Source organism: Aspergillus oryzae, chromosome 3, assembly GCF_000184455.2.
Source record: "Aspergillus oryzae RIB40 DNA, chromosome 3".
Taxonomy (NCBI): Eukaryota; Fungi; Ascomycota; class Eurotiomycetes; order Eurotiales; family Aspergillaceae; genus Aspergillus; species Aspergillus oryzae.
This window is the reverse complement of record NC_036437.1, coordinates 4,367,446-4,382,210: the sequence shown is the minus strand read 5'-3', so window position 1 is coordinate 4,382,210 and position 14,765 is coordinate 4,367,446. Positions and strand designations below refer to the sequence as shown.

The window sequence follows — 14,765 nt, the reverse complement described above, 5'->3', positions numbered from 1 at the left end:
CGGCTTCGCTATTTCTAGTAGTTGTGGACATTGGGTTTGCTACTTGTAGGGACGGCTGGCTAAAGGACGCTACAATGATGCTACGGGGGCTGTGGTGGAAAGATTTGAACTTGGGAGCTACAATTTAAATATTGAGTCCAACCAGTGAAATCGTAAGTGAACCATGTAAAAACCCTCGCATTCGTAAACGTAACTATAGATGATGAAAAGCAATAGCAGATGCACTCCTGGATTCTACTTCTAGTGGTCGAAGATCCACATACGACATTCAGCTGTTGCACTTTATTTTGAATTTTCGGGTGTCGGCCCTAGCATAGACACTGTATTGTGTTCGTCGATCTCATAAGAATAGTATTGCAATCAACGAGTTTACAGCTTGTCGTAGTACTGTGCAGAACTGTTAGCATCCTGACTTTAAAGGATTTGGGTAGAATCAAGGACTTACGTTCTCGTATCCAGGAACCACTTCCTTGAGACCCTTGCGCTTACGCATCTCAGTAACGACCTGACCAGGCTTAGTGGTGACATCAAGAGGAGAACCACCAGGAAGAACTGCCCAGTGGTCGAAGACGGACTGAGGGAAGGCCTGACCACCGGTGGCCGCGCGGAGGTCGCCGGTGAAACCGAATGACTCGTTGACAGGGAGGTAGGCTTTGATGGTGTAGATAGGGGTACCGGGTCTCTGCTCCTCGGCGTAAACGTGACCACGACGACGGGTAAGGACACCGTAGATACCACCCATAGCGTTCTCGTTAACCTGGATTTCAACATTGAAGATAGGCTCCAAGAGACTGGGGTCTGCAAGCAACTGAGCGGCGTACAGGACACGACGAGCAGTGGGGATGATCTGACCACCACCACGGTGGATAGCATCAGCGTGAAGGGTGACATCGAGAATGTTGAAGCGGACAGCACGCATGGGCTCCTCAGCAACAGGACCCTCACGAGTAGCCCACTGGAAACCAGAGACGACAGAATCCTTGATTTCGTTAAGGTACTGGACGGCCTTGGTCTGGTCAACCAGCAAGTTGGCACCGGTGGTGTCGGGACCGAAGGTCCAGATCTTACGGGCATCGGTGACATCCCAGCCATAGTCATCAGCCATGAGACGGGCACGAGTCTTGAAATCGTCACGGGGGTTGATCTTGCCGGCCTCAATGGCAAGAGCACATTCTTCCTCAATTGGCTCGGCAGTGACATAGAGACGGTTGTGCTTGTTGGGAGACTTGGAGAGAGCAGTCATGCTGGACTTGCCAGAGACGGACTCACGGTAAGAGACAACAGGGTCGGAAATCTTGAGGGGAACACCGGCGTGATCTTCCTCGAGATCCTTCAAGCAAATCTCAAGATGCAACTCACCAGCACCAGCAACAACGTGCTCTCCAGACTCGTTAATCATGGTCAGAACACAAGGATCGGACTTGGACAGACGCTTAAGACCCTCGACAAGCTTGGGAAGATCTGCGGCGTTCTTGACCTCAACGGAACGCTGCACGACGGGAGAGATGGAGAACTTCATGACCTTGAGGTTGTGAGCGGTTTCGGAGGTGGTGAGGGTACCAGACTTGAGCAAGAACTGGTCAACACCAACCAGACCAACGATGTTACCGCAGGGAACGTCGTCAATGGCTTCAGTCTTACCGCCCATCATCAGAACAGTACGCTGGATCTTCTTGATGAACAGGTCCTCCTTCTTGCCAGGGGTGTAGTTAGGACCCTGGATACGGACTTGGAGACCGGACCTGACGATACCCGAGTAGACACGGCCGAAAGCATAGAAACGACCCTTGTCGGAAGTGGGCACCATCTTAGAGACGTAGAGCATCAGGGGAGCGGGGTCCTCCTTGGAACCAGCCTTACAATCCTTGATGGCGTTGAAGGCTTCGTCATCGTGAGGACCCTCGTACAGAGTCTCAGCACGGTACTTCTGGGCAGTAACGGGAGAAGGCAGATGGATACAGATCATTTCCAACATAGCATCGGCGGCAGGCAAGAACTTGCGCATGATGGTCTTGAGGAGCAGTTTGCCCTCATACTCCTTCTCCTCGCTAGTAAGCTTGATCTCAAGCTTCTCGACGAGAGTGGTGATTTGATCCCTCTTGTTGTTAGTGACGGCGTCGATGATCTTGTAGATGGGGTCCAAGCAGAATTGGTTGAAAGCACGCTCCAGAGGCTTGCCATCAGCATCAGTGCTCTTGGTAGTCCACTTCTTGGTCTTGGGATTGAAGAAGTTGTCACCCCACAGACGTTCAAGCATCTTCTTACGGTCAACACCGAACTTCTTAGCGTACCTGATGGCGAACTGGCGAACAGTGAAAGCCCAGCCCTGGAGACCGGAACCGAAAGCAACGGTACCCTTCTCGGCGTGAACCATGACGTTACCCAGAACCTTGTCTTCGTAGGTAGCGATGGTGACGTTGACGGTCTCGATGATACGGCAGAAGTTCTGGTAAAGATCCTCCTTGGGGAGCTGCTGCTCCATCATAGAACGATCAATCTTGTTGATGATCAGAACGGGCTTGATACGCTCAGCAATAGCCTGGCGAAGGACGGTCTCGGTCTGGACACAAGAGCCGGAGACAGAGTCGACAACGACCAGGGCACCGTCGGTGACACGAAGGGCGGCAGTGACCTCAGCGGAGAAGTCAACGTGACCGGGAGAGTCAATCAAGTTGATCAGGAACTCGTTGCCGTCGTGACCCTGCTCGATCTCCTTGAGATCCTCGGGGTCATCAAACTTGGAGTACAGGGTGATAGCAGTGGACTTGATAGTAATACCACGCTCCTGCTCATCAGCACGAGTATCCATGAAACGGGCCTCACCAGCCTTGGCAGCGGCGATGACACCAGCACGCTGAACCAAGGAGTCGGACAGAGTGGACTTTCCGTGATCGACTGTATGCCAAAGAGGCCGCATATTAGTACATACTCGTTGCGCAAAATGTATGCTATAAACAGAGCAATGGGAGTGGACCTACCGTGAGCAATGACGGACATGTTACGGATGTTCTTCGGCTTGTCCATCAGGGACCGAATCTACGTGTTGTCAGGTTTGCTATTCTTTTCCCGCCTTTCTTCGACATTTTGAATCCAGAGCGACTGAATATAGCTTGATGGGGGCCAGTAAAACGAACCTCTTCGATTGTGAAGCTATTGAACGCATAGTCAGTAGGCTATTAAATCACATCTGAAGGCATTCGCCATACGAGAGTCACCCGTGGGAAGCGAGATACGTACTTAACCATTTTGGCGGTTTTTTTTTGTGAAAAGCCTTAGAGGCGGGGTTGTATAGTAAAGTGCAAAAACGAAGAAACGACACACAGAGGATCAGGATCGAGGGCTAACTCGACCTGAATATTATAGGACAGAAGGGCCTATGTGTGTTGCTCCTAAAAAAAAAGGGAGACAGTGGGCTTCACAGAGGAAGGTGAAGGGAGGAAAGGAAGAGGACGGTGGAAGAGGGGAAAAGAGGGAGAAGAAAGCGAGAGTGGGGACTTTCTCAGTGGGAATTTTTTTTCCTTGCTAAAAAAATCTGAGATGTGCGTTTTTTCTTGGTAATCTTTTCTGCCGTTTAGCGGCTTTTCTGGCTTCCACCCCTCATTACCTTACCAAAATTTACCTCGCTCGTAACAGTCTGACTATTACTTACTCTCCCCGTCATTGAGTGAAATGTCAAAGCTTAATTACCATGCAGTAGTTTCCAGTCGCCCATGGGTAGGATGAATTTCTCAGCAACCATCTGAAAGCTTTACATTCTTGTCCATAGGGCTCACTTCCTTACAAATGTTCACCCATGGTTTATGAACCAATTGGCTCATTCCTTTGAGTCACAACTAAAACTATACCGTCTTCGTCGGCCGTATTCAATGACTATTTTGGTACTTCCCGACTGAGACAGGTGAATGGGAAGCTCGGGCAAAGCTCTGTGGCGTTGGACAGTCAGTCCTGATATCATCGTATTATGATTGATGCCTGTCCTCCAATTACGTATGGCGTACCAAGTCATGCCCCCAGGTAATTACGCGGGACGGAAGCAACCACTAAGCAAAGAAAGAAAAAAAGATCAAAAAAAATTAGAATTCGGAGTATGGATGGTTGAGCCATGACTTGCAGGGCGGTGATTGGCCAACAACACGAATCTACCCCTCTGTACTCACCGCCCACCATTTTTAGAGGGCGGAGTTAGGATGAGTTTAACCTGCAGAAGGACCTAAGCTGAGCTTTAGTACCAGACTCTCCGGAGTAATACCTCCACTAGTAGATACTAGATGGTAATACGGAGTTGGCCGGAATATGGAACCATACCAAACCGTACCTCATTGAGCCCATCATTCCACCGCAGGTGAAGTAACAACGCATGGGCAACATCACTCCACTTGCAACGGCGGGGTTCTGTGGTCTATAGACAGTGGGACTAACGCCGCTGTGATATCACATCTTCTTTACCGATTTGAAATTAGTATTCCTATCCCACTATGTTCTATGCATGTGTATATATATGCATGTATGTCTATATGCGTATCATTATGTACCGTACAAGAAAAATCTAGGTACTAATGGATATCAAGTAGCAACCAAATCTAATCAATCAATACACGGGAGCATGCATGACGCAGGCTATTCGCTAATTGATAGTATAAAGAACACGAGGAGGTCACGACGATCCTAGGATCTTCCCATATGCATCCTCCACTTCTTTTGCAATTTCTAGTAATGTCACAATAATGATTTGATGAGTGACATTGGGCAGCCTGTCACGCTGAAGCCCAATCCACTCCAATGGTGGGGTAGCCTCACCCATATCGCGGAGCTGCGGCGTCTCGATTACCGGCGGCTCCAGCGCAACATACGTGTACTTCGACTGCGGGACATTTACAACCGCTGTGATCTTTTCCTGTTGCTGGTCCTTCTTGTCACCGCCACCTTCATTCAACCCGCCCGTAATGCGCACTGCGGATGGCGGCAGGGGCTTTCCGAGCCTGGAGGTCAATGCCCGGGAATGAGATTCCCACATATCTCGGATAAAACTAATGCGCGAGTAGTTCCACCCAACATCGACTTTCCCTTCGAACGTACTGCGGAAGATATAGTCGATTTGCTGGGTGCCGGGAATTTGCCAGGTTTCCATTTGCGCCACGAGCCGAGGAACTTTTAGTATTGTGCCGCCGCTGGAGGCCAGCACACGGTTTGCGATCTCACCGACAAGAAGCTCCTCAACCTCCGTAGGTCCAGGCCGCACAATACTGGACAGTGCGACACGTAACTGGCCAAGTGTGAGTCCCAGCGCACTGTGTATTTTACCTTCCTGTAGTGATACATCAAAGCGAGCCTGCGCATCGTGTGCATCCAGCCGAAGCACATGGTTATCGAAAAAGGAGCTTGGAAAAACACCTATATTGACAGATTTGATGGTAACTGCAACACCTGTCTGCAAAGAGATTGGTGCCTTTTCCTCCTTCTCGTCTGCATCTCTGGCTACGTCCTTCGCTGGTAGATCAGCTTTACTAGCGAAAACTGATGACCTTCGACGCATGTATCTTTCAACCTCACGCAATGCAGCCTCGTACGACGCCTGTTTGTCTTGTACTAGTCGTTGCCAGGCTTGATATAATGCAACCGTCTGTGATGCGGTCAAGCTTGTACAGAAAACTTGCACTTGCTCGCCCTCCAATATGCTGAAGAGCCGCTGGTGTCCGTTACCCGACGCACTGCAGACATTGTACATCAAGAAGTCGAACATTGTGATATGTGCGATAAGGAAGGGCTGATAGTCAAATGATACCTTTGCTTGAAACAGGCTGAAGGATATCGAAGCCTGAATGAGCGGTGTCTTATTATGATAAGTGTCGTCCGGCCATTGAATTGATGTCTGCACTCTGAACGTCTGGAGCTCGATCAGTCCGCTCATTCGACCTTTGCTTTCAATTCCTGTGGCCTTGAAGCCAACACAGAGGGTCTGTTCTCGGTCAGATGTTTTCTTTGACGACAACCATAGGTCATTGATGGCAAACTGGGCTTTCCCAAGGGAGGAACCCAGATCAAGCTGAATCTCCAGCTTCTCGATGGCTATTGTCGTATTCCAGGGGAATGCCGATGCCGATGCCACCTGTTGATATCGCTGGACGATATATGCTTGTGACTCAGTGGACTGCGGCGGAAAAGCTGGCTTCGTTTCAATATTGTCAGCTGCCGGCAGCCATATTTCCCGGAAGAGAAGAAAATCCTGAACTTGTTTGGCATTGAGGGCCACCTGCATTGGACTTATCCTAAGAACAGCCGATATGCCTTTTGAATTGCCGAGGTGCTTGCTATTCATGAGAGACATGACCATCGAGTTCACTTCAAAACTCGCGGTCGATTCATTGGAGTACACATGCTTCACCGAAGCTTCTAGAGAGTTGAAAGCCACTAGAAGTGCTAAGAATCGCCCGTAGTCATCAGATTGTACCGTATTGATCGTCACATAGACGGTATCAAAACTCGCGGTAGCTGCAACCCTAGCGATAGGTTGGCAGCTCAAGCTGAACTCTTGCTTGCAGATCAGGAGGCCAACGTTCAGTATACACCTCCCTAGGATGGAGTCCTTAGCATTCATGTCGAGAGGGGCCTCCTGCATTAGTCTCTGCGGCTGCAGCATCATTGCGCCAGACGGCCTTCTGGGCTTTTCTTGGCCACCCATGACTTCTTTTACGGTATCAGTCATTTGCTTTAGTAATGGAACAAGGCTTGGATATAGGACATTCGTAGAAGCATCGATCTTCAGCTCTGCGTTAAGCCGTGGATTGTCTTGTCCATTGTCTTCGAACTGTACTTTCAAGGCCACCCCAGGAGCCCTAAATGTTGCAGTGGCTACTGCATCTCCTTGAATATATTGACCGTACTTTGCCTCAGACAGTTTGCTTCCCTTTAGAGTAGCTGTCAGCAGAGCCTGCTGGTCACCAGTATGCCTGCCTTGTAGAGACACGATTGCACCAGCGAAATCCACATCTACCAGCACGGAACGAAAGCGTTTGTTCCCGAAAAGTGCACGGGGTTTGGAGTTATCATCAGATGATTTCGACACCAATGTAGAATTAGCCTCACGGATGATTCGGCTGGAAGCCGCAATGGAGTCTCGTATCATGCTTCCCGGCAGTATAAAGTCAGACGTGGCTCGTATATCGAGAGATTTTCCAGCCGCTTGAAAGGCTAGTCGTACTTCTCGGCCTGCAGAAGAATACGCCACGTTGAAGACCAGCTCCGGTAATAGAGCCGAGTTAAGAGAACGCGTTCGCCTATTACCTAAATAGGGTACCATCTGCAGCTGCATGTCTTCGATACGTAGTTTTGCGGTATTGGTTCTCTTGTTCGATAGCTCTAGGCGCCTGATAGAGAAAACCAAATCATCAGGTTTGCGCCCAGATATAGGCAGGGGAACGGTAGACATATTCCAGCCAACCTGAATTAAGTTCAGGTCTAACGAAAACATAGCGCTGAACAAGTCCTCCGAACGGGAGTCATCATTGACCTGTATGCTCGGAACTCTCGGTACTGCATTGGCTCGTCTTCGTAATTTCTTGAAACGTTTGACCTCATGAGAGAGATCCAAAGTTTTGATGCGCTCTTGAAGGTGGGTTGCCATATCGACTACTAGCGCAGCCGTCTCAGGGAATAGTTCGACATCTAATCTTTTACTGCTAAAATGGAATACACGTCTGGCCTCGCCGTTCTCGCGTAGCATCGAGGTGCCCTGGAGTTTAGCGTCGATGGTGAAATTACAATATGAGCGACTAATTGTAGCCTCTTGCTTTCGTAGGTCGAAGCTGATATTAGACGTGTTGACGTGGAATTCTGGGTATTCCATAGGGTGTCTTTGTTCCAGACCATTGTTGAGGCGCATGCGTATCATTCCAAGACTGATGTCCATGTCTGCCGAATACTTTTTCCCACTAATAGCAGGAGCACTGGCGTGGATCTTCGTGCCTGCCATTGTCATGCGCGCCTTATACAGTATGCTGTGACCATTTGAGGGTTCCTTTTGTCGTGGTGGCCCTTTATCAAGGGCAAGAGCATCGTTGAGGTGCAGTTGTAGAGTTTCCACATTTTGTTTAAGATCAGACATTAAGTGAGAGAACTCCGGTTTTGTTAGGGCGCCCAGAAGGCTTCGCACAGCGCTGGCTTCAAGTTGGATGAGTTCAATCGTAACGTCAACCTCCATATCCATACGGACTGGCGACGTGTTCGCAACAACTCGACCGTTGATAGGTGGTATTTCTAACACCGACAGAGAGTGCCATCCATTGCCGTTGTTGGACAGGAAGGTATGCAAGTTCCTTTTTAAGTCGAAATCTACTTCGACTTTTGAATCCATCGTCGGTACCATAGATGTGCGTGCCACTTCTCCAGTAATCACATATGTTAAGGACGGCAGGATACAGAAACTGAGTCGATAATCACCTAAGAACATAGCGATATGGAATTTGTTGCAGACCGGCTTCCTTGCCGACGAAATACCCTCACTCGATTGGTGAGCTGAGGGGTTCATGTTGCTGGTAAGCCGATGAATATACCGAACTTCATCTTCTATAAGACGGTCCGCAATGTGCGCGAGGCTCAACGGGTCTTCTCTCATATCATATCGAAGTCTCTTGCTTGAACCAGCAATTTTCCACTCATTTTCCAGCTCTCCTTCTTTTTCCTGGGAGACACGCGAACAATACAAATGCGGGTCACCAACCTTCCATGACATAATCACTTTACAGAGATCCGATAACTCAGAAGAGCACGCTTGTGCACTTATTAGTGCACTCAGACAGTCCGGACCCCGGATGCCGTCTAGTTTCTGAACAACCGAGCTTCTCAAGCCCCGCCCAGTGAACGCAAGTTTGGCATTGATGCCATCAAGATTTATGGACCCAGTATCAGCTCCAAACACTACTTGCAGCTCCTTGGACTCCTTTGACTCGGTATACAGAGCTTGGGTTGGTGTAGTAGATTCCAAGGTGACTGTAGACATTGTCCGCAACAATCCTTCCACTAGCTCGAGAATCTCCCATCGCAGTCGGAGACTGATAGAAGAGCAGTAAGCCTGCACAATCGTCAAATTGGTTGGCTTTGCCTCAGCGCCCAAAAGTGTTCCATCCTGTGGGTTGATAGATAAAGCTGTCGACAGATCCTCGACCACGAAATCACTTTCCTTTGGGCCGGGATCGATAGAGAAGCGAAGCAATTTTACGGTGGAAGAGAAGTATGCTGGTGACGGTGTACTCTCCATCTTTGGTACGAAGGAACTCCATACTCTTTGCATGACGTAACTCTTCCCAACATGCGCCAGATCCCAAGCCCGCCATTCATCAAAGCCGGAGAGGACGGTAGTTCTGGCGTCCGGTGGTAATGAAAGGTCATTATTAAGACATCTTGAAGCCAAGTCCTCCTTCTGGTGAGAGGGCAAATTATCGTATACATTACGAATCCGAGAGATTATCTTCCAAGAATCGTGCTGTCGCAAGTGTGTAGGCGCAACTCTGAGCACGTATGAGATCCGTGTAAGGAACGCGGGATCAGGTATGTTGGCAGCTGGCTGAGTAAGAAAATAAATAAGGAGCCGTAGACGTTTGTTCTCTAGGGACGAATTATGCTGTAGAGAAGAGGTAACAGAGTCAAACATCGTGGTTGTACGACGAACTAGATAAGCAAGATGCTCCACTGATTTTGTATAAGTGACTGTGTCGAAAGCTCGAGCCTGGAAGTTCGATTTTATCATAGGCTTTGTCACAAGCCAAAAGTTCATGTCACCAAAGAGACAAGTAAGTTCAGCCCTTTCTTGATATGCGTCAGCTCGAGTACCCTCAACGGATATTGAAAGACTTTCGGCGGCCGCATGAACGGTGGAGCTTTTTTTTATTCCCGCAAGAAGATCGCCTTTCTCTCTTTCAACCTTTGTCCTGATTTCTGTCTTCAAATGGGCGATCTCAACCCTATACTCATCCCGGAAACCGGATTCGTATTTGCTGGGAGCTTCAGATAAGTTTTCCAGCTTCACGAGTATGACCGGTGTTCGTATTGCAACGCTTGTCGATCTCTTTGGACTTTTCAGTGCCTTTTCGTAGCCTACAATGTCGGATACAACATCTTTTTGGAGTGAATCAATGATGTTAGTTGGGTGTCTAGCCTGCAGCCCCTCAATCAAGGATGATAACATGAAAAGAAAGTCGGGAGCACAACTGCCTCGGACACCATTGGGTAGTACGATTGCGAAGTTAGTATGGGTTGTCTGGTCTTCTGCAGAAGGCGAGAATTGAGGATCGAACTTTGTCACGAACAGATCATCTGGGCGGATATCATCACTGGAGGTGTGACGTGAGGGTAATTGTGAGGTATCCAGGTTCACTTTATGTAGTGAGAAATCAGGCATGTCCCAAGGATTTGACGAATTCTGAAGAATGGTGGATGGATTTCTCTGTTCTTCAGTCGAATGGCTATCCTGACGGAGCCCTGGCGGTAGCTGAACCGAGGTTTGGCGCTGTCCTTCTGATACCAAGCTCGAGGTGTAGGTCGTGCTACGATCTCCTTTTCTGCGTCCACGTTGCACACTCGAGGCATCTGAGGAAACAAGGAAACCTTCAGAGCTTGCGTAACTGCTGCCATCCGAGAAAACGCTTCTCTTTGCCGATAGGTGTCCCATATTCATGTTTTTAATAACAGGTTCAGGCATAGCAGGTATAGCAATAGTCGGTAGCGTTAAGTCGTCATCATTAAGGTGTGTTGAATCAGGATCGACTTCCTCCCAGTCAAATAATAGCCATGGTGTTCTCTGTGTTCTTTGATCATGTACTTTGATGTGCTCCTGTTGTAATCTTCGGCTTTCCACAATGTCGTTCTTTCGCTGAGCCATCCTCAAGTTGATCGTTGTCTCAAAGAGCGCTAAAGGAGTCACCTCAGGTCGGGTTGGACCCTCTAGTCGACCAACGAGTTCATGGTCCACTGCAGCGATAACGAGCTCGGGCACGAGAAGGCTCATCCGTTTTGAGAACTTGGCATTTGTCCAGTCGTTGAACTTCGTTGTCACCGGCCCAGAGCTCAGTACTAAGGCCGTCTTGTCTAGGAGCACAGAGACATGAATCATACCGATCCTCGCTCTAAGAAACGTAACGTCGTGGAGAGCAATGGGAAACAATGGAGGGAGGGCATTTTCTTCGTTATCGAAAGAAAAGTCAAAACTCTTCAATGCTGGCCCTAAACAGGATATAAACTCCGTCGAGCATTCTCCGATAACTCGACCTAGCTTGAAATCCCAGTTGCAAACATAGGTTGGCTCAGCAGGGGGGAGTCCGAACAAGCGATGACCATGAACAGAAACTCCATCGATGAAAAGCTGAGAGTCAGATATTCTAGGGTGTTTGCCTGCCAGATGGGACTCCAAGCCGACCTTCAAAGGAGCGATTGAGAACTCCAAATCCATGTAGTAATTGGTAAATCGCAGGTCAATCTCCAAGGAAGGCGCGGTGAGCCTTAGACACTTCAGCCGGTCATATATGTTTTCTGGGAGCAGAGCACAGGGATTATCCACAGTGACATGAACTATAACATCTAGATCATTCGATTTCCTATTGGGGTTTATTCCGTTATGCGTCTCTGAGGGTTCCTTCGCATAGGCGAGGTCCTGAAACTCTTCGAGAGTCTTAAAATGCATTTCTTCCCCGAAGTAATTCTCCTTGATTGTCATAAATGAACGAATCAAGAAACCAAACAAGTAAAGTTTAGGGGATAAACCCTCAATATTGAGGAATAAAGTGTCAGTCAACTCGGACGATGTAGAAAGGTAATAGCTGTAAGATCCATCAATGGACATGGTCTCTAGGGTGGCAGCCGATTTATCTTGCAAGAAAGTGTGAAGGGTATCCCACAACGGGCTCAAGTAATCTATACCAGCATCCTGAAGCCGGACATTGAAACTCACAGTATTCTGCTCTGGTTTATATCTGTTCAAAGGGATCAGAACATCAGAGGTCAATCTTTCGCCCTTGATCACCAGTAGGCGGTTGTCATCCAAATCAGATGGGTTACTGATGATATTCATGTCATTGACATTCACAAACAATCGTAGGTTTACAAAAGAAAGGCTCAGCTTGTAGTTGAACGGCACGAATGTATAGTATTCTGCTGGAGGGCCGGATGCCCAATCGGCAACAAGATCCGTCAGGAGAAAGATGTGGTCTCGCAAAAGAAACAACTCCATATCACGGCTTTCGACATCAAATTCCCACGTACGAGGGTCGTTCCAGGTAAGAGGAACTGAGAGATCACATTTAATAAGCTGCTGAGGGCATTGCCATAGCACTGCATGATTGACGCTTGATGACATTGTTGAGTCTCGAAGGTCTAGAACAAGTTGATTGAAGTAGCCGACTTTAGATGCCACCATATCCATACAGTAATTTATGGTCGAGTCGCCAGTCACGCGGAGAGACAGCCACCCAAAAGGGCGAATCTCGGGGCCAACATGACCCTTCTCACTGTCTGCAGCCCTCGACTGTCGCCTTCGCTGTTGCTTCTTCATTTTCGATGCGCCTCGAATTGCATCAGCGCGACCTTTCCACTGCCAGTCTTTGGAAGGTTCCCTTGTTGGAATACGCAACGTTAGTTCATCAGTGGTCTCCACTCGCAGTTTGAAGACAGAATTCTGTCTCAGATCGCCCGTTGTTAAAGGCTCCGCCGGTTGGGAGTTTCGGTAGGAATTGGGAAAGAAGATGTTTTGCAAGCCCACACGTTCGCGATCAGCCCACGGCCCGTAATTGATAGTGCCTCCTTCAATCTTTACGTCGATGCCCCATTCTGGGGGCGGCGCACCATTGATATCCGGGGTTGCTTCTCGGGGCGGGAATTCCTGCGGCGATTCTTGGGGCTTAACACACCCAGGAATGTCCCAGTAATATGCTATAGTCATACTAGGGCTATCCAAGAGTGTAGAGAATCTGGCATATTCGACAGAATTCCATTCTTCGTGATCATCCTGGTTGGTGTCATCTAAATATCGAGAAAGGCCAACCCAACGGACATCATGGCGAACATCGCCTTGGGTTCTCGGTCCCGCTTCTTCGTGTTTTTCAGAAACATGAAAGGATTCCACGGATGTCTGAAAGTATGGAATAAGGTCACGGATACTATGCCATACTCTGCGCTTTTGGAATTGATAGTTGAAGATCGTATCCCGTTTGCGCTTTATCCCGGGCTGGTCTTCCCCGGTGGAACTTAGTCCGCTCGCCGCAGAAAGCTGGTTCTGCTTGAAGTCTGGGTTTGGGCGCATCTGAACAACCGGGTGCATGAACTCAAAAGAGAATGATTGCCGATAAAGATCAAGTGGCCCAGCATTGCATACTTCGATTAATCCAGTCGCACCGTCGAAGGTTGTTGTCAGAACGGACCTGGTATTTTCATTACCGATCACGATGGCCCCTTTGTCACACACTAGCTTCACTGGCAGAAGTCGAAGCAGCCTCGAAAGCCCATCACCCACTTCTTGACCGGATCCTTCAACAATGTGAGAACCAATTGTTTCCCCGCCAGTTCTACTACGTCCCGGAGTGTTGCCCGCTTGAGGAGATCTCGGATCGGCAGATTCGCACACAGATGAATTCCTAGTTGAATTATCTTTAAGCTCAGCATCCAAAGAGCTGCTTCCAGGGTACTGTGGCTTAGTGAAGGTCGCTGGCTGTCCTTGGGTGTTGAAGCCTGCCAGGATAGCATCATAGGCCGGTGTCCTATTGTATATGAACCACTCGAGCCCGTAAACCTTGGCAGTAATGCGACAAGGGAGTAAATCTGCACCTTTCAATCCTCCTTGCTCCTTCATTCCACTGTCTCCGGCGCCATCATTATCCCCGTCCGCGACCGATCGCACACCATTCCTCGGTTCGTATCCATTGGGCTTCAGGTCGTATAGAAATGTCCTCCTCACCGATCGCCTCCAGTAACGCCATGTTATAAAGCCCCCGTGAACAAATATGGTCTCATTCACACCGTGGTATCGGACACCCTTAAAAAAGATCCGTCCTCCAAGCAAAGAGATTTGGAGTGCATTGATGTCGACATATGCGCGATAATAATGCCATGTGTAGGCGCGAATCCCATACGAGAGAAGGGTTGCAAAAAGGCGATTAAAGTAAAGCAAGAAGAATAGTACTCTATCTATAATCAGCTACCTGCACTGGACTGCGCGGAGTTCGGCGACCTTACAATATGCAGGAGACGACGAGTTCAAGGAAGAAGAACCTATACGGCCGTAAGCTACCAGTATACATGTGTTTTACTGACACTTACACATTGAAGCTTGGATCTGGTGTCAAGCCGAAGGTTAACAAACTCGTGTTAGCCATCTTGCAATATCCCAAGATTCCTAATGGCCGCGAACATGGCGGCGCGGGACGATCAACCTTCTTCAGAATTGAGTGCAGAAAGGGATGCCAGTGAAATATTATACTGGTATGCTTATAGTATGCCCCATACAGGGACATCAACGAGCGGAAGACAATATACAACGCAGAGTGTCAATTCATTTCAACTAAAAAAGTAACTTTTTAGGGGCCAGTGGAGGTCGCGATAACGGAGTAAATCTAAATGCGGCGAGGCGCATATGCTTACGTCCTTAGGCGGTGTCACGGGCCCGCCGTAACTGAAACCAGTAGCTCCAAGGATAATACCTAGTAATAACAGCTTAGGCGATTATCTTCCTAGTCTACACAACATTTTCACAACGGCCTTCCTTTCGGTCATGCAAGCGCCTTCCT

At 48.6% G+C, this 14,765-nt stretch overlaps 2 protein-coding genes across 2 annotated transcripts; both read right to left on the bottom strand.

The window, feature by feature from the left end:
• Positions 1–369: 369 nt before the first annotated feature.
• On the bottom strand, positions 370–4,329 carry AO090026000260 (uncharacterized protein; the record flags this gene model as incomplete). The annotated part of the gene is made up of 4 exons (XM_023236138.1): positions 370–387; positions 446–2,895; positions 2,979–3,036; positions 4,306–4,329. The coding sequence occupies 4 exons, from the start codon at positions 4,327–4,329 to the stop codon at positions 370–372; spliced, it is 2,550 nt and encodes an 849-aa protein (XP_023090970.1).
• Positions 4,330–4,654: 325 nt separating this feature from the next.
• Positions 4,655–14,354, bottom strand: AO090026000261 (putative fermentation associated protein (Csf1); the record flags this gene model as incomplete). Its single annotated transcript, XM_023236137.1, has 2 exons — positions 4,655–14,162; positions 14,299–14,354. 2 exons carry the CDS (start codon positions 14,352–14,354, stop codon positions 4,655–4,657), a joined length of 9,564 nt encoding a protein of 3,187 aa, XP_023090971.1.
• Positions 14,355–14,765: the final 411 nt, after the last annotated feature.